General features: G+C 44.1%; 1 protein-coding gene across 2 annotated transcripts in view; it reads right to left on the bottom strand.

The window, feature by feature from the left end:
* Abca1 (ATP binding cassette subfamily A member 1) overlaps window positions 1–20,600 on the bottom strand; it is a 130,677-nt gene that overhangs the window by 65,047 nt on the left and 45,030 nt on the right. For both annotated transcript variants that reach the window (XM_047524080.1, XM_047524081.1), the window contains exons 6-7: window positions 10,965–11,086; window positions 8,771–8,947 (exon numbers count right to left, since the gene is read on the bottom strand). In XM_047524080.1, the coding sequence (XP_047380036.1) occupies window positions 8,771–8,947; window positions 10,965–11,086 (299 nt within the window). The remainder of the gene's footprint in view (window positions 1–8,770; window positions 8,948–10,964; window positions 11,087–20,600) is intronic.

The raw sequence follows: 20,600 nt of genomic DNA, 5'->3' as shown, positions 1-20,600 counted from the left end.
AGACAAATTAATATATTTTTCATCTGACACCACTATTCAAAAAATAAATTCTTGGTAGATTAAAGAGCTAAAAGTAAAAATGAAAGTTTAAACTATATAGGAAAAAAATATCAGAAAATATACTTAGGAACTTGGGGTAAAGAAGAATTTCTTAAACAAAATATTAAAAACCCAAATCAAAAAGAAAAAAAAAATGAATCCACATTTTACAAGTAAAAACTGTACATCAAATGGTACCATAAACACCTAAGAAAACAAAATGGATTTTTTTTTAACTTGAGAATAAAAATAGGATACGATGCAATGGATAAAATGAACCAGATGCTATATGTACCAACATTGATAAACCTCAAGAAGATAATATTTAATAAAAAAGACAAGTGGCAGATCAATATCACATTCACACAATGTAAACACATGCAAGCCGAGGCTCTATCTGCTATTGACAGAATATAAATACATAGGGAAGGAAGCAGGAAAACATGCAGCTTCAGGACAGGGACTCTGAGAAAAGAGACAGGGATATACAGGTGGAATCAGCTGAATCCATGTTTTGTTTTGTTTTGTTTTGTTGAACAGAACCTGAAGCAAGGGCAACAAAGCGATGGCTGGTAGTCCAGGAATAGTCTTTATATTATTCTATATACTGTCTCAAATGTTTAAAATATTTCCTAATTTTCTTTTTAATTCAATGAATGGTTAACAGAAGGAAGATGGCTGGGTAAGAAAGCAGGAAGGGTATAGAAAACGTGTTAGCCTGAGTGCACATCAGATCTGAAAGACAGCTGGGCTCCTTGAAGAAAATGAACCCCAGGAAAAAACTCAGGCCGCAGAACTAGATCACGAAACAAAATCTGAGAATCATGTCTGCACCCACTATTAACAGTGGCTCCTGCTCACTCCTCCTTGACAAAGAGGACAAGGTTTGCCAAATCAGATTCCCAAAGTGCTCCAATCAATAATACACAGCTTGTCATTCCTACTGTTATTTTTCCTCACCCAAAACATTCTCCTGGCTATGAACTCATGCATGGGGCCTCACGGTACACAGGAGGCAAATGATTTTTTTGTATGGAGCAAAGAAAGGGCATTAGGGGGACAGGACCTTTAGTTATGGACTGTACTTGCGGTGCCAACAGGAATTCATATATTATCCAATATATTTAGATTTTCATTAAACACCATTAATATCTTCAGGGGAACAAAACACAAATGCTTATTGTATCTGTTTCTACAAAACGTGTTAATCACAATGAAACAACATTTACTAAAAGAATGACCATGCCCCAGAATGACAAAAGCCATTGTGCCCCATCCTTCCTGGGTCTCACAGTTGACTTACTATATTCTTTCTCTCCTCACTGGCTGAACTGTTAAGTCATTAAAGATTGAAAACGCAAGAAGGCAATAACCCAACAAGTCACTTTAGCTTTATATTTTGAGCGGATGTTTTATTTAACTCGGAGTTTAGGGTGGTTGACACATCACCTGACACATCAGAGCCAGGCACCCAGCAAATGTTTGCAGAAGAAAAGTTCAAATGAAGGGAGGAGCACCTCCAGGAGATGAGAGACGGGCTGGAGTCAGTCCTGCTTCAAACTTCCACATGACACCTTCCCCGAGCTACAAACTTCCCGTAGCTTCATCTGCTCCACCCTCAACTATCTCAATCATGTGTAGCTCCCCAAGAAAGCCACCTTCTCTTCCCTCTCCCCCCACCCGGACCCATGTACACACCAGGTCCTTGCCTGGACCATTCTATTCCCTGTTTCTTACCTGGTTAAGATCTACTCATCGGGGACCTAAGGAGAGAATGCTTCTTTCCTGACCCTTTGAAACTGGGTTAAGAGGCCCTGTCGGGTCCTCACAGACCTCCATGGCTCTACACAGCATCTGCTCCTTTCCTAGTCTGTCCCACAGAAGAGAAATTCAGGGAGAGCTGTATTTACACATCACTGCCTCCCTGGCCCCATGCACAGCATTGGTTAGGACTCAATAAATGTGGCTGAATGAAGGAACTTGTTTACTACATAAAGTGAAAACTGGAAAAGAATATTATCAACTGCATTAGAAGTCACACAAATATAGAGGCTAGAACATCCATGAAATTAAAATGCAATCAAAAACTATTTTCAATTTACAAAAATCATATCCACATCTCAATTTTTCAGGAGCTCAGCTACTCAATAAAGTGAGATGTAAGTATGCATCCATCTGATCATATTTTCAACACAATTTCCTCCTACAAATGTACATGACAATGTGATCATTGGGACATTTCCAATTTCCCTTAAATACCTTCATAAAATAGATGCAAATCTCTTCTTACTTTGCCCATATGCAGACAATCCGACTTAGGGCTAGGATTAATATGTTTTAGTTCAAAATGAAAACAAGTCAGCCACATACCAGCTACAAAGACTATCACTGTCTCTTTCCAGTGATTTACATGACAGCAAAATTTCCCTTGAGGGATGTCTTAATTTTTTAATTAAAGTAGGAAATTATAAAACTCATGTCTGAGGAAGGTATTAATATTATAAACACAGTTCAACAATTTAAATATTAACTTTAACATTTGATGTGTTTCACGCATTAAAATACTTCATTTCTGTGCTGCTTCTAAACACAATTAGATGTATTTACCAGCATAATTCAAGACCAAATCAAACCTTTATTTTAGAAACAGCAGTGCTTTTTCAAGGACAAAAATAGTGTAATTGAGGCAAAAAAATGTGCAGATGGAGTTCAGTAGTCATCCCGACACAATGCTAAATTCACCACTTTATCCCTCACTCCTTTTGTTCTCCCATGGGAATCAGGTGAACACAGAGGCTAAGGGATAAATCCACATGGCATGTCACTGCACCGGACGCCGGATGATGGGGACCACAATTGCTTTCATGGTAAAAAACCTATTTTGTAAACAGGTGGGCAGTAAAATCAAACAAAGCTGAACACAATCTGATACTTTGCACAAGTGTCCGGATTTCAGGCAGGCAGAGAGGAAAAGCAAGAGTTCTCCTCTGCAGGAAGCCACACAAGTGCTTTAAGGGCTACGTGTAATAATGTGAGGGATCTGGCCCCGGGGTGGCCGCCAAGACAGAAGATCACACCAAGCCCCATCTGGATTCTGAGTCCTTGCCTCAGAGTAAAGGAGAGGCTAAACAAAGACTCCTCGGGAAAACGATGACTGTCCGTCCCTTACCCATATGCCCCTCCAACCTATCCACAGCCCAGCTGTGAGATCACTGGTCTTCCAGGGGCCTCAGGAGACCCTCACTTGTGGGCCAAGTTCTACCCTGGGGGGATGTGCTGCTGGCGTCAAAGAACACTCCAAGAGAACTCAGTTCCATAGAAGTGAGCGCTCCCTTTCAGACAGAAGGGACCATAGAGGTCAAGGCAACGTGAGCACACAGTTGTGTGTGCAATATCCAAGTTGTTATGGAAAAGAAGGAAGGTAACCTGTAAATCCGTCCTTCCACCCCGGGGATCAGACACCATTTCCACATGGCCGAGACAATGCCCAGCCAGCGCCCACACTGGCATAGTCCGATCCACACTCTTCCCACCGCCTCCCAGGGTCGCACGCTGGCAAAGACTGATGTCAGGGAGCTGGCAGGAGGTCGTCTCAGAAAGTGGGGTGGGAGAACCGGCCTCACCATGCACTCGAGAACCCAAGAATTCCTCAAATGCCCAGTGGCAGCCTTAGAGCTGGTCCTCAGGGTCCACATGCGTGTCCTCTGCACCTTCAGTCCCTCAACAGTGCCTGGTGCAAAGCAGCATACCAGGAACCTTCGCTGGTTGTGCTGGATGAGACTCGCATGCCTTGTCCTCATGTTCTGCCTCCAACCTCTCTCTGTGCATTCAAAACCTCACTGGGTAGAATTCCTTATGCGTCACTGTCACTCTCAGAATACAGGCAAGAAACAGTGGAGTGCTGAGGAGGAATCGATGCGTGTCTAGGACACCGAGGGAACACTTCAAAGAATGAAATACACCCTCCAATCAAAAGGCTGTGGTGACAGGTGAATGATCCTCCGAGGATGTCCACACCCTAATCTCTGGAATCAGTGAATGCATGACATTGTGGGGCAAAATGTACTTGCTCTTATGGACCTTAAAATAAGGAGAGTATCCTGCATCATCTGGATGGGCAGGCTAATCACATGAGCCCTTAGAAGCCACAGAACTTGCTCTGACTGGAGGTAGAGAGATGTGGCAGAAGGAAAAGTCAGGCTTAAACTGTGGGAGGATTTGACCCGTCAGCTGAAAAGGGGCCACATAAATAAGATGAGAAGGGACGTTGGTGCCTCAACAACCAAAGCCCAGTCCCCCAGCAGACAGCCAGCAAGGAAAAAGGAACTATGTCCTACAACTGCAAAAACTGAATCTGGCTGACACGCTCAATGAGCTCTGAAGCAGATTCATCTTCAGAGTCTCCGAGAAGGAACACGCAGCCCTGAGAACACCGTGATTTCAGCCTGTGAGAGTCTAACTGATGGCAGCTGGACCGCCACTGAATCCCTGAATCCAGACTCCTGGCCTTTAGAAGTGTTAGAGAATAAATGTGTACGGCTTTAAGCTGTAATTTGTTACAACAGCAAGAGAAAAACCAATTCAACCAGCAAGGACCTCAACAAGAGAAGCCAATGAACGGCTCTGCCCAAAATGTGCTGCCCCACTATTATGGCTCCTTCCCGCCATCCAAGACCAGAGTGGAGGTTTCCGTGGGGCAACATAGGGAGGTCCCCACAAACACTTCTGTCTGCTCGCTGGGAAAGGTGTGTGCCACTTCAGGAAGGACCTGCCCAGCCCATCTGTATAGCCAGTGCACCCTAATGTGCAGTGAGATAAGAGAAGGGTCTGCAGGTGGCCCCAAGCTCCTACTGCAGGACAAACCCTACAGACACTCAGTGACGTGAGCCTTCCTTCAGACCCAGAGGTGATATTTCAAGAATCAACCCACCGTGTACTCATCAGAAAGCCATCTTTTTTTTTATTGGTTCTTTTTAGTTATACATGACAACAGGATTCATTTTGACATAATTATTAAAGCATGTAATATAATTTGTTCTAATTCAGGGCCCAGTACTTTCCCTTTCCGTCTTCTCCTCCTTCCCCTCTACTCTACAGATCTTTCTGCTATTTATTTATAGTTTTTTTTTTTTAATAGTGTCTTGTGGATGCACATAGTGGTGACAGTCACTGTGGTACGTTCACATATGTACCTAGGAAAATTAGGTTAGGTTCATTCCACTGTCTTTCCCTGTCCCAACCCTTCTCCCTTTCTTTCATTCTCTTTTGTCTACTCCATTGATCTTTCTTCTATTCTTTTTCTATCCCCCCCCCCTCGCTTATTTTGGATTAACATCAGAGAAAATATTCTACCTTTCACTTTTGGGGACTGGCTTATTTCACTTAGCATGATAGACTCCAATTCCATCCATTTACTGGCAAATGTCATAAAGTCATTCTTTATGGCTGAGTAATACTCCATTTTGAATCCACATTTTCTTTATCCATTCATCTGTTGAAGGGCACCTAGGTTGGCTCCATAGGTTAGCTATTGTAAATTGTGCTGCTATAAACATTAGAGAAAGACATATTTCTTGAGGATCTCAGCTAGTCCAGATCTATAATAATCCTGACACAATAAGCACTCAATAAATATCACTCTATGAATGAATAAGTTTTTAAGTAAAATACAGAAAACACTTCATTAAAAACATCTCTTAATCCCAGAAAACTTGAAGTACCCTAGTATCCAGGGTTCATTTTCATGTGAGGTATGGATGACGCACAGATATAAATAAGACTCTATAGAGTGAAAGGTTTGGGCAATATCTAGACAAAAACTGCGATTTTCACTTAAATGTCCTCCAGGACCACCTTGATTGATATGACTCTGATTCCTACTGATCTACAGAAGGGAACCTCTGTCTTACCATCAATTAGTTTCAGCACATAATTTCTATTACTTGTGTCAATTAAATGATCAGTTCCTATTTATTGAACACCTATTGTGTGCCAAGTCCCACACCAGGCTCTTCATATACATGGCCAATAATCACAGCAAAGCTTAGCATATATTAATCAGCATGTGAAAGGAGAGGCAGCTAAGGCCTACAGAGGCTACAATAATCTTTCAAGGTCAGTGCCAGTAAACAGCTGAAGGGACACTGAGCCCAGTTTCCCTGACCCCAAGACCACAGCCCTTCCAACTCTGCACTCTTCCCCCATTTTGTCCCAACACTATCATCCAGAAGTCATTCAGAGACTAAAGGAGGCCCAGGAAAAAGACGCCGAATACCCTTGGCTGAAAAATGAGGAAACATCCACATTTTAAAAAATATATTAAATGAAAAAAATATTTCAAAATATGTCCCTCCTGATGATTCCCTTTTGGTACAGAAACATATTGACAGAAGTTTCCCCATGATGCTGTCCCTGGCATCTGTGCTGCTGCTCCTGCTGTAGTTCTTGGCACAATTAACTGCCCATGTGAGATGATGTCACATGTCACATCCATCTACCACCACAAATGTTGAAATTGCAACCGAGTGGCAGGAGAAAAAGCCTGCTACTGTAAATCAAATATCAGTCCCGGGACTCTAATTAAGAATGGGCTTCATTCAATAAAGAACATTCCAAAATGTTTGAAAAGACTTCATCTCGACGGCAACCTCCAAAATCATCTTTACATAGAACCATCCTGACCACTCACAGTAACCCAGTCAAAAGCCCACTTTCTGCCTCTATGAAGACAGGTTTCTCAGCAACAGCGGAGGGGCAGAGGCTCAACCCCAGATGCTCCGTACAGCCAGGAGATGTGCAAGAAGCACCCTCAGCCACCTTAGTCGACACCTGTACGGCCGCAACACAAGCAGATGGAATGCATCCCGGCTGAAGATGCCTCTCCAGGTACCTGTCATGTTGCTGATCCTCCCAAATGGAGAAGTATTTCACTTTGAAACCTGAGCTGTCAATCATCAGGTGATGAGGGCTGTAATGCTGTTCTTCCTTGAGTGTAATTTAGACGTTATGTGATTGGATGGATTTTTGTAATGGGGTTGTGTACACAACAGGTGTTTAATGAGTAAACAGAAGTAAAAAAGAATGAAGGAGCACCAGAATAAATTACTATGTCTTCTAAAAACATTCATCTTTCTAAAATTTGAGTGAACATTTCTGTCTTGTAGTGAAGTAAAGAAGCCAAAAGTAGTGCAAGGAAATGGTTTTGTACCATTTGTAATAACCCTGACTTTCTATGTGAAAAGTGCTAATAAGCTGCAAATATCTGTGCAAGTGGGCATATCTAATAATTTAGGGATATTATCTGGGGCTACAAACATCCCCATAAAGAAATAGATCAAGTCAAGCACAGTGACACACTCCTATAATCCCAACGGCTTGGGAGGCTGAGGCAAGAGGATCGCAAGTTCAAAGCCAGACTCAGTCACACCCCAAATAACACAGTGAGACCTATCTCAAAATAAAAAATAATCAAGAGCTGGGTATGTGGTTCAGTGGTTAAGCACCCTTGGGCTCAGTCCTGAGTACCAAAAAAGAAAAGACCAAAAGGAGATCATACTTGAAATTATAATATAGAAACATTAGCCAATAGAATCACAAACCATTGAACAAAGCACTAAGCTTATTTGTTTTTATAACTGAAATAAAATGTACTACCTCTGGAATAAAACAGAAGCAGATGAGGCCTAAGGTGGTCATAAGGACTGATGTGGGTGCCCACTGAGAGCCACCCAGAACCTCACCTCACAGTGTTACTATGACCTTCAGCAGCAGCATCGGGTCAAGCAGCATACAAGAACTTCTTGATGGTCAGTCCAGAGTCCATACTCTGGGATGTATTTCTAAGGTCACATTCAAGGGACAGGGTCCAGAAATTGCATATTCTTAGGACCCCCAGGGAAGACCCAACTCTCTACAGAGAAGTCATGCTGTACAAAGTCCAAGAGGATTACAATTTCATTTTCTTATAATGAGGAATATCTCTTTTCAGGCACATTCTTCCTCCAGGGCTCTTTTCCTGGTTATAAGAGAACTTAGTGACAAATCAGAGCACTCTCTATTAAGTAGGAAACCCGAATCCCGGACATTTAGTGACACTGTTGAGGGGGGCATTTCACCAGAGCTCTCAGAAAACCCAGGAACATTTTTATTCTTGAATTCCTATCTACAGGCTCATGCTCACTCACATTATTTGGTTAAAAAGGAATGTGTATTCTCATGGAGTGCTTCTCCGAACAATGGATTCCTGAGCTGATCAAATTTTGTTAGGATTTTTTTCTTTGAATGCAATTTTGTCATTGCTTAAGGTAATTACTGGGTGTGGTCCCCTCTAATTCCAGGGTTTTATTGTGACAGCCTACTGTATCTCCCTTATGAGGGTTTTTAAAGCACATAGAGATAGCCATCTTCCCATCGATTAGTTTTGAGACTTTTTTTTTTACTCCGGGGAACTCTTTCTTCAAATGAACTCTGACTCAGAATTATAGTATGAAAAACATGAAACAGCAGGTCTTCTCTGATTGAAATGGGCACAAGGGACCGAGGGCTTGGACTCAGCCACACCCTGCACCTCCATCCCCCATTCACACTTGAAGTACCACTGGGCTAAATGGTATCACAAACTCCCAGGCAGCCCTGTTTCTACAAAAACACAGACATGTTGTCCAAGGAAAATTTTCACATTCCAACAGCATTATTAGCACTTGAAGCTTCTGCACAGAGCAAGCCCACTCACCACGATCGGCTTCAGGATGTCCATGTTGGAACGAAGCACTCGCTCTGCTGCATCCAGTTTCTCCCTTGATAGATCACAGAGCTCAGAAGCTTCTGGGTCACCAAGTTGAATGACATCTTTCAATTTGGATCCATTGCACAGATTGGTCAAATGTAACTGGTAACCTTGCAAAAATACCTGGAAGCATTTCATGCAAAGAGAGACAAGTGAAATGGGATTACAAAGATGGGAAGCAGGGTCCCCAAAGCCCCTGGGGCACTTCACAGTGGTGCCACTTTGAAAGTGGGTCAAGGCATCAGGTCTCTTTTTTGAGTTTCAGAATAAATCAGGGCATCATCCGACAGTACATTTTAAACCTGCATGTTGTGTTTCACTCAGTATCTTCCACATTCTGGTCCCTCTTACAGTGAGAAATCCCGAGTCCAACCCTATTTTTCGGTATTGGGACATATGATTCAGTGAAGAGGAATCCAGAGTCTGAACTCCTGGAACCACTTTTATTAGAGTAAAACATCCTCACTATTTTGGAATTTATGATTTCTTAAACTGGAATTGGGATGGATTCTGAAAAAATTCTGATTTGTCTACAGGTCTAGATACTTAACTGATGCACAGAATTATGTTCAACTAATGTCAGAATTTGGAATTTTACTTGTCCCAGAACAGAAAGCTGGAAAGCTAGACCTCTTATCATGTCATTGATGGTCCAGTTCCAAGTCACTCTCATCTGTTCAGTATAGGCTTCCCACTAGGAAGCCTCTCCTTGGTCCTATTTTGTTTACTTAATTAGCTGTCCTGGGCCTAAAGAAATTGTGCTTCTTGGTCCTTCTTGTCCAGTAGACAGCAGGCTTTGTAAGAAGCAGGGCCTTGACTTTCAGGGCTCACTTTATACTCATAGTGCTCGAACACCAGAGTCAGTAAGATTTGTTGAATGAATGAATGAATGATGCAGCATCTTTTTTTTTTAATACGGTTACTAACTTCCATGTCAGTTTAAATTAGTGCAAACTGTCTTTCTAGCAGAACAATCTAATGTGAGTGATGGACCAAAAGTCTCTCAGAACCCATGCAGCTTTCTAAACACTGCAGAGTATTTGGCCGGCCATGGTTTCCAATAAATTTTCACCTACTGCCAGATACTCAAGTGCTCTTCTGTTTTACTCCTTTCTTTAACTAGTCCTTGCTGCCAGGCGGCCCATCTACCCTTAGTGTCTGTGTTTAAGAACACTGACAACTCAGAAACTCTAACTCCGTGCACGGACCCCCTTCCATGCTTAGAATGCCCCTTATTCTAAACTGATGGGATGTGACAGATCTAGAACTGGCAGGGGGCAGTGGAAATTGTGCTAAATGCAACTATTTTCAAAAGCTTGCTGCCTCTGGCCCACCTCCCAGCCACACAATTGGTAAACACAAGGCATGTTTTCCTAGTTTCATAAGGGCAAGCAGTAAGTACATTTTTCTAATTTTAAAAAGTCTGGATCTGGTGAAGCAGAGACCTTATTTTCAAACATAAACATTTCCACTATTTCTGCTTATTGTAAAGACAAGCTAGTATACAGACACAAGACAGAGTAAGAAAGCAGTAGCAGTTCTCTTTCTGCCAGAGAATACACTTGAGAAGCATCTCTGAAATATCAATCATCAGGTAATCTGCCCAGGAGCTGTAGAATTAATGAAGCCAGAGGAAGTTCTCTAAGAATCTAAGGTTAAAACTCCATATAAACTCTAATAGTACTTCCTGTTTTTATGAATTTAAAAAGAAAACTCTCCTTATGTATCTTTGCCATCTTTCACAGAAGCATTAAGTTTTTAAGATTGTATAGATGGAGTCGCACCAGATCAATAAACCTCAACCCTAGCTCTTATTTCAGAACTGTGAAATATTTTTTAAAGAAGTTTAATTCATCCAAACTTCAAATGTAACCCTTTTAGGAGGAAGTCATCATAAATGCCAACTGACAGGCAGGAAATCAGTTTTATTTCAACCAGCTGGCCCTTGACGCCAGGCAGCACATTTTGCTCTCCGGAGGGTTTCATGATGCCAGCCTCAGCCGGAAGTCACATGAGGTGAAGCTGAATTCCAGCTAACTTCTTCCTTCACCGCCATTGCAAAGAGAGCGGTTTATTCATTTCTTCTAGGCAAACAAGGTAACTGCCATCCACCAGCCGGGGAAGTGAAGCTGCGGCTTACCTTCTGCAGACTGACATCAGCTCTCAGCATTTTATCCACAGTTGGCCTTGGCAGAGAGAGATTCTGATTCAGGAATCCAGAGAAGGTTTCATTGTCCACCAGGAAATCCTGAAGCTTCAAGCCTATTAGAAAATGGTGTTTTGTTTTCATTTAATAAGTAACTCCAAAAAAAAAAAGAAAAAGAAAAAGGCACTACAGGGCAGGTGGAGAAAAATATCATGATATTGATTGCCTTGTTTTAAACTGATTGATGACCACAGGCTTCTTTCTGGCTTTAAGCTAGGGGCGCTCTGCCTTATCAGGAGAGACAGGAAGAGATTGCCTTCTGATAACACGTTGAGTCTCGCTCAGCGTGCGCTCCCAGACTCACACAGTGCCACAGCGATGTCACACACACGGTCTCTCCTTGCTTTCCAAACAAAAAGCCAAATCTTTTAAATGATCTCATCCTTTCCGCCTGAGATTGGAGACTTCAACCCCAACCACTCCTGTCTCCCCAGGGCCATCTCCCATAGCTAAAATCTGAGCGATTTAAAGACTTATTTATTCCCATAAGCCGTAGGGGCTGATCTCCTGGAGTTGGCAATGGTTCTCAAACTTTAATGTGCCTCAGAATCACTAGTGAGACAGAACGGACAGCTAGACCCCAGCCCCAGAGTTTCTGATTCAGTGGACCTGGGATAGAGCTGGAGAATCTGCATGTCTAACAAGCTCCTAGGGGATATTTGATGTGGCCTGCCAGGGACCACTGGTATACACATTATGAATATCCAAGCACTCTCCTGGTCTCATTTTAATTAGAAACAAAACATCTGATGTGGGGCTCTGAAGCCCAGGCTTGCCATGTCTTAGGGCAATATATAGGCATGTATTTTTAAATCCACCCTACTACATGATTTGCTTGCCAATCGTGGTTTCATATAGATTCCCATTAAACAATAAGCCCTCCAGGTACATTTAGAAAAGCTTCAATCCAGTGGTTCAAAACAGAAAAAGCACTGGTCAGGAACCCAGAATTCTAGAGCCAAGAGTTGGAGGCTGTGTCCGATACCGTGTCACATGGGTATTTCAGGTCATTGTTCTGAACCTTAGTTTCCTCATCTCCAAAACAAGAGATTTCTAAGCAGATGATGGGGAGGGGCCCTCTGACTCTGAAATAATATCACTTTCCCTATCTTATTTCATTTGACTGTCCACCTCTTCTCTTTCTACCCCATCCTCCTAACAGTCTAAATTCTTGTTTGCAATAAAGACAAAACCAGCACATCATGACCTCACGGCTGGCTGGGCAGTCATCATCTGCCCAGGCCCAGGCATTAGCTAACCTCTAGGGGGCAAACTTTACCAACACAAATGATGAACCTGAGGCGGCTGGATCTGACAACAGGGCTGCAGCGTGAGGCTTGGAGAGTTAATCCTGAGCTAAGAGGGTCATGCACAGAGCTAAAGTAGCAGGAAGGACCCTACAGACCAAGCAGATTTCCATAAGAGCTATGTGATCTGGGCATATTCTGCCTTAAACAAATTTCAGTAATACTGTAGGGAGCTATAGAAAAATAAATAAGCAAAATTCACATCTCTAGAGAAATGATTCTTCATGACACCTATGTGGACAGCTTCTAGGGATTTCTCATGACTCCCAGAAGCTGTTCCTAGGCCTGTTAGTGCCCTCCTCAAAATCAGTTCTCCTGAAAACTGCCACCAGCCTGGTGTTCCCCATCACATATGACCATACTGCACCTAAGACTCACTGAGGGGAGCATGCTAAAATGCAGTTTCCTGGGTCCAGTCCCTACAGATTCTAAAACTGGATCTGGAGGGGGTGGCCCACAAATCTACATCTTAATTAACTGCCTTGTACTTCTAAGGCAGGGGATCTGGGAGCCATATTTTAAGAAACACTGTTTTACTTACATGCTGCTCCATTAGACTGTGCCCATAAGGACACAGAATATGTGTTTTATTAGTGTCCCCAATTCCCATTTCAAAGCCCAGCACAGAATTACTGTTCAGTGAATGACAGCTGAATAATAAATACCCGAGGACAGGATTAGGGCTGAAAAGATTCAGAAGTATCTGAGCAACAGCCCAGATTTCCTTCTGGCTGAGCAGGCCTAGGAAGAGCCTAGGATGTCAGGACCATCCCCAAGACACACCCCAGGACCCCTAGCCACTAGAAGTGTCTTCCCAGGGGCAGAAAGTGACATCCAGGACTTCCCAGTACCCGTGATAGGGGCAAACAGGAACGAAGGTGGTAGGTATGCAGCGGCTTCAGTCGAGGCCTAGCGTGAGGAGGCCATCGCCCACTCTCATGCAGCAACAGAAAAAGCACCACCCGACAATTCAGAAACCTTGGTTCTGCATCTTTATCTACCAGGTCACTTCACCTCGTTATGTTTGCACCTCTTTACACAAAAAATGAGGAGCCAAAAAGGGTCCCCATGAACCCTTGACAAAACAGAATAAACACGTGAACTAATTCTCATCAGCCAGTTCAGCCACAGGTTCCTTCCAAGCAGAGCCGGGGCAGCGCACGGCTCTGTGGGCTCTGTGTCGAGGAGCTGCAGAACAACCCCCTCCTTCCCGTGCAGGGAGGCAGAAATGTGGGAGGCGGACCCAGACTGCACTTTCAATGTGTCTAGGTCATCCAGCAGCACTCTCGGGACCAGCAAATGTGCTCGGCATGTTTATAAGACTCTTCTGTTATGTCAACAGGCTCTGAGGATGAAAACAGCTGGATGTGATCAAACTCCAACCGCCTATCCCCTGGATGAGGCACAAGAACTAAGAGGCTGATTAAATAGTCAACAACCTTTGGCAGTGCACGTGCCTGCTGTGGTAGGATGGCTGGGTGGGGAAACAGTACAGAGGGCCAAAGAGCCCTGACTACGAAGAACTCACTGTCTGGTCACGTGGATGTCTACAGATGCTGGCTTAGACTCTCACACCGCCCCTAACCGCTGCACTCACGTGGACACAGGAAGGCAACGTGGTACCATAAGCTGATTCTCAGCCCTGGCTGCATGCTAGACTCACCTGGAAGCTTTACAGAAAATCCCAAAGCCTAGGCCACACCCCAGAATGCCTAATCAGAACTGGTAGGTAGAAGACGCAGGCATCAGAATTTTTTAAAAACTTTCTAGGTGACTGCAGCCAAGTTTGAAAAACAATAATATACAGGAAAAAAATCAGGGTTTAGGACCAGGGAATCCTAAATTTGGTACTACCTTCTCCTGTGAATTAGCTGTGTGACCATGAGAAGGTCATTCTGCCTTTCTGAGACCGAGTTTTCCTGCCTATGAATGAATGTAACAGTGTCCACCTGTTGAAGACATGTGGACTAGAGAGATTCATATGTAAAGCATGAGCAGTGAGCAGCTGGCTCATGATCAGTGCTTAATCAGTGGTAATAATTTTGTTATTGAAGAGGTGATTTCCTTCAGGTTTACCAATGTACAACAATGCAGTACAAAGAAGATGAGGACACAGTCCTGCCTTCAAGGAACTTTCTGGGCTGATAAGGAAGATGGAGAGGCACACTGACTAGAGAAAGCAAGAAGAGAGATAAGAAAGGCCAAGGAAGACAGTTAATAGAAGCATTTGTCCAAGATGAGGTTTATCTGCAAGTGCTTCATGGGGATTGGGAGGGACAGGCTGGAGTCAAGTTCTGGAAAAAACCCAAGAGCCCCAAATTCCCAGAAGTTGTGGCTGGTGAGGGGAGGGCAAGACCTCCCCTGACCATAGGGATGAGGACATCCTGTCCTCAGAGTGCTGTGTGCACAGTAGGCTTTCAATAACTGCTGTGAATGAATGAATAAACAAGCAAATAAAAAGAGAGAAGAGATTCCGCAAAACCTCAGATTTGAGGGAGGGAGAAGGGAGGATAGGGGTGTATGTGAGACAGAGCAGGGCGGCTCTGTACCTGCTGGTCTCTGTTTCCTCCATTATGCTGCTGGCAGGAAAACGGGCAAAGAAGCCAAGAACAGTGAAAATGCCAGATGTCCGAAGCAGCCCTCCTTCTCTCTCCGTAACTGGGCCCATGAGTCGCCTCCTCCAGGAAGCCTTCTCTGAACTTCCCACCTTCAAACTGGGTCAGGGACCCTCTTCTGTCTCCTGACAGCAACCTGCACTTTCTTGAAATACTGCACAGATTAAAGCTTCAGTTGTCTGTGTGTACATCCTCCTCCCAGAACAATAAAAACACCTTAAAGACTACAAAGCCAGCAGTGCCTGGCACAGAGGAGCACTCAGTGAATGAATGAATGGATGAATGAATGAAAGAAAATGAGTGAATAAATTAATGACGTGATCTGGGAAACTGCCACTGTGGAGAGGTCAGGGGAAAGCTAGAATACGAAACAAACCAGGTCAAGATGGCACTCAAGTTTCTCCAAGCCCACTGGGTCACATTAGTCCAGGACAAGAGAAAAATGGGTAAGCAGGAGCTGGGAGCAGAGCAGGGAACAGAACAGAGGGAAGCTGAGTCAATTAATGGAGATGACAGTGGCATCTACCTCGCTGAGCTGAGCTTGCAGTTAAATGGGAGAACATGCTTGCAGGCCCAGGATAATTCCTGGCACTGAGTAAGGCACTCCAAAAAGAATGGACTATTACTCAACAATAAAGAAGAATATCATTATGGCATTTGCAGATAAATGGATGGAATTGGAGAATACCATGCTAAGTGAAATAAGCCAATCCCCAAAAACCAAAGGCCAAATGTTTTCCCTGATAAGTGGATGATGATATATAATGTGGGTGGAGGAGTAGAGGGTGAGAGAAGAATGGAGGAACTTTAGATTACATAGCGGGAAGTGAGGTGGGGTATGAAAAATGGTGGAATGAGACAGACATCATTACCCTATGTACATGTATGATTACATGAATGGTATGAATCTACGTTGTGCACAACCATAGGAATGAAAAGTTGTACCCCATTTGTGTACAATGAGTCAAAAATGTAGTCTGTAAAAATAAAAAATTGAAAAAAAGAATGGCTAGTGGCATCATCATTTTTAGGAATGACCGTTCTCATTAGCTTCACTGCTGATTTAACCCTCCGTTAATAACCCTACCTACAGGTTGTTGTAGAGGCATAGAAGAGGGTCCCTAACCTAGTTTGAGGGTGGGAAGGTCAGGGAAGCATGTGCAGAATAGGTAAGAATAGAGAAATGACTTTGCCAAATATGTTGAGAAGCCAGATTTACAGTCCAATTACATTTACACGTGTATGTGTATGTGCATATGTATGGGCCTATTGTGTATTTGCCTGGCTAAGTTCCTTGGTTTGGTTCTAGACCTGAGTTGAGAGAATTGACAAATTCTTGCTGATAATACTGTCTACAAGGTAACTTTTGAAGCAGACGGATTTGTCTATTCAGAACTTTATAAAAGAATAAATAAATCGGGCAGTTTACAGAGACTCGACTCCTGTTGATCACATCTGTTGGTCTCTACAAGGATGGAGACAGAAGATGACCACCAGGAAAGACCTGCCATTCCCAGCAAATCTGGGAATGCTTAGTGCAAAGGACAGTACTAGGTCACTTAAGTTTGACCAGATGCGATGACGTGGACCTGGATTTTATCATCTATAAAATGTGTGGATGGGATCTCTGAGGTATTCTTCCCCACGGTACTGAGAGGAATACGGGGTCAAATAAAAACTGGAGAGGGCATCAGAGGAGCCAAATTCAAATCCCAGCTCTGCTGCTTCCTAACTATAGCATGAAATTCTTTTCCCTTTTCTTGGTCTCTCTGGGCCTCAGTTTCCTTGGATCTAAAATGAGGCTAATAATAACCACAAATTATTGTGAAAACCGAAGATCAGAAATACAAAAGTGCTTGCTGCAAGGGAAGGGCTGACTGGCTTCACGGATTTACATGGGAAATTGAGAGGGTATGTCCGCTGACACAGAAGCAGGGACGAGGAACCAGGATACTTGCTAAACTAAACCTGAGTCCCTGCTTCCCCCAGAGAAGACCTGAAGCCACTCTCCAGCAGAGGGCCAAGAGAGCTTTCCTACCACAGTGTCTTCAGTACGGACCAAGGTACTGCTGAGCTCAGGCTTCTTGGTTTGGTTTTGCCTGGAATTGCAAACTAGCGGCCTAGCAATTTCCCAGGAACTTTGCTGTGGGTGCAGTGTGGCAGAGTAAAGGAAAGGAGGAAGGAAAAGCAAAAACAAGAGAGCATAGTGTCTAAAAACAACAAAACAGGTGAAATGTGTGTTTGTGGGCTGGGGAAGAGCGAGAAAGAATCCTCAGTTCCTGGCCATTCACGGAGGGCGGGCCTCTCCGCTCACAGGCAGGCAGAGGGGTGTGGAGGGGCGAGGCCCTGCCCCAGGGATGCTTTCTTGGCCACTCAGTGTTCTCTCCCTTCTCTCTAGGCAGCCTGCCTAGCCAAGGCCAGCCGCCACCTCTGGAGGAGAGGACCCATGAGGGAGAAGGGAGGAGAGGAGGATGCAGAGAGGGAGGGAGGAGCAGGGAGGAGGGGGATGAGGGAGGGCTGCCGAAGGCGGAGGAGGGAAGTCCTCAAGCAGGCAGGCGAGCAGGCTGGGGTTACTAGCGGTCAGTGCCCTCCAGGCCCCAGCTCAGGTTTCAAGATCTCCCCAGACTTGGGCTCCACAGGAAAAGGAACCACAGCAATCAGCAGCTTGAGAAGAGGGTGGAGAAGGCAAATTGTAAAAAGCAGAGGCAGAGAAAGAGATCACTCAGCACCGGAGGCCCAGATACTCTTCTTAAATGGACACCCCCACTGGGGTCTGGGCACAAGTGGGCTGGGTCTCCCAGACCTGGCCCGGTCAAGTGAGCAGTGCGTGGCCTGGGGTGGGGTGGAAGGGCATAGGGGAGAAATGCTGGGCCATTAATCAGCCTAAACTTGTCTGGTGTAATAACCAAGACCCTGGGACATTTCTCTGATATAAAGGGCTGGCGACAAACATGCTCTACTGCCTTCTACTGCCTTCTGTTGTTTGGTTTCTTTTCTCGATGCAGGGGCTGTACTTTCTTCAGAGGATGAAACAACTGAGCCCCCTCTGGGCAGACCTTGATGGTTCACGCTAGAGAAGGGGGAAAGGAAGTGACTGGCTGCTTCCTGGAGTGACTCTCCAGGGCAGGTGACAGGAGGCAGGAGCATAGGTGCACAGAGCCCACAGACCTCCTGCTGGTCATCTGGGCTCTGAAGAAGTTTCTTTCTCTGCAGTGAAGGCTTGCTGAGGAGTATCAAAGCCTGAAAGAACTCAGGCTTTGGAGTCTGGCTAACCTGGTTCAAATCTCAATTTCAGAATTTTCCAGTTTCCTGGGCTTGTTTCCTAACAATTTTCCACTTGTTAGGCTCTCTGAGCCTCCACATTTGTCAATCAAAGTCTACCTTCCTCTGAGTGTGGGTGATGCAAGCATTAATAGCACCAAGTTTGTCAACTACCCTGAATACTGACTCACACATAATTCAAGAGAAAAATAAGGCAGAAAATTTAATATGTTCAAAATAAAGTTTGATAAAAGTCATTATGACAATTACGTGAAGCGTTCCCAAGAGAAACCAGACTGTTTGTGGCTACGTGCCCTGAATCTTTGCAGAAGGTAGTAGGGAAGCCAGAACCTTCTCTTTAGACCACTAGGAGTAATACAGTCTTGGGAACCACATGTTTCTTAAAGAATTTTACAGGTGTGAACGTGCATTAGTTCGGCCAACTCCTAAATAGCCACTGAACCCAAAACACGAGTACTTTGGTTCAAAGGAGTAATACCTTTTTGAGTGTTGCCTAAAGGCAGGGTCCCGTAACAACAGAGGTGCCATATGAAGACACAATCCCTTCCCTTCCAAGAAGAGATGGGCAGCGGGCCATCTCCAGCCCTGTCTGCCACTGTAGTCTGTCAGCACTGAGATCAGGGGCAGAAAGCATCATCATTTGTTCTTCCCCAGATTCCTCTCCTAAGGCAGTAACACACCTGCTAGGACTTGAACATCGGAAAGTTCATATGTGGAAACTTAAACCACAATGTGATAGTATTAAGAGGTGGGGCCCTGTAGAAGGTGATAGAGCCTTCAGAATCAGGGTGGGTTTGTGCCCCTCAGTCCCTTCTGCCATATGAGGACACAGTGTTCGTCCTTTCCATAGGATGCAGTAACAAGGTGCCATCTTTGAAACAGAAAGCCCTCACCAGACCCTGAATCTACAGCACCTTCATCTTGGATTTTCTACTTCCAGAGAAAAAATTTCTATGGTGTAAAATTTCCCAGTCTCAGGTATTTTGTAATGGCAGTCCAAACAGAAAAAGACAATACCCAGGCTGATTGGCAGGAAAGGTTGTTGGAGGCCACAGGAATGAGGACTGATGTCCCCTGGTAAGAATCTGAATGATAACAAAGAGCCAGTGGGATCTGAAAGGTCACACTGGCCAAATGGTTGCCAGCACTCTCAGGCTGACTTGGGAAACCCAGAAAGAAATGAAAGTTAACACTAGGGAGGTAACAGGGGCCCAAATGAGTCCTGAACGTAAACAGAAAGAGAGGAAGAAACAAGGTTCAAATCACAATAGCTGAGGGGAGAACTCCATGCCGAGAACCCTTTGTGAAGACCAGAGAGGGAAGAGGAAGCCCAGAAGATGAAAGGAGTGAAGAGAGGGTAACAGTCTAAAGCATGAAGAAACAGAGTCCAGAAATGAGAAAGACTGAATCCAACAGAAGAGACAGAGAGGAGAAGAGCTGGGCAGAAAGAAACGTTAGAGGCATCTGGTTCTCAGGGTGAGCTGCTCTGACTAAACATGGGGCCAGAAACTCCAGACACCACAAAACACAGGGCTAGAATTATCCTGCGGGGACCTGAAAGGTCCAGGGAACAAAAGAAAGAAAAGGAAGATGGACCCACAAGTTAGGGACTGCAATGGGATTTTTTTCCCAGGGCTGGTCTAGGAAGAATTGTTAATATACATAAGGTACAAACAGCTTAATTTTTCCTAACTTCTAAAATTAATAGAACATGTTAAAGACATGGGAGTATTTTGTGGACAGGGAAAGGAAGGTGATTCATATTTGCTATGCCTCGGACACCTTATATTATTTTCCGGAATTTCTGAAGCAAGCTTATGAGAAAGATATTATTACTCCCATTTCTCACACAAGGAAACAGATCCGGAAGTTAACTTCTTGCTCAAGGTCACAGAAAAAGCAAGTGGCGTATTTGTACACAAACAGCTTCGGCTACAAAGTTTTGGTTCCTTCCACTTTATTAGCAATTAAATGAATTTTTCACTCTCTAAAAATGCTTCATGGAAAGCTCGTGTTGCCACCCATACTTCCTGGTGTTGGGATAAGATGACAGGGCAGTGTAGCAGAAAGAGGCTGAGCTTGGAGTCACACAGACCTGGATTCAATGTACGACTTTACTCTATGGCCTTGGGTGGTAGACAGAACCCTTTTAAGCCTCAGTTTCCTAGTCATTAAAATGGGGTTTCTACCACCAACAGTTGTTTTAAGCCTTTAATTAAATAATCCATTAAGGACGTAAAATGACATCATTACCTGGTGCAACCTAGTCTGTTGGGCAAAGAGTCCCTCTAAGATTGCCTTTTCGTGCCTCAATGCAACAGTGATGGAAGGGTGAGAAATGAGAGACTCTCAGCAAGAAATAAACT

This window comes from Sciurus carolinensis, chromosome 14, assembly GCF_902686445.1.
Source record: "Sciurus carolinensis chromosome 14, mSciCar1.2, whole genome shotgun sequence".
In the NCBI taxonomy this organism is placed as follows: domain Eukaryota; kingdom Metazoa; phylum Chordata; class Mammalia; order Rodentia; family Sciuridae; genus Sciurus; species Sciurus carolinensis.
The sequence above is the reverse complement of the archived record's forward strand: the minus strand, read 5'-3'. Positions and strand labels throughout refer to the sequence as shown.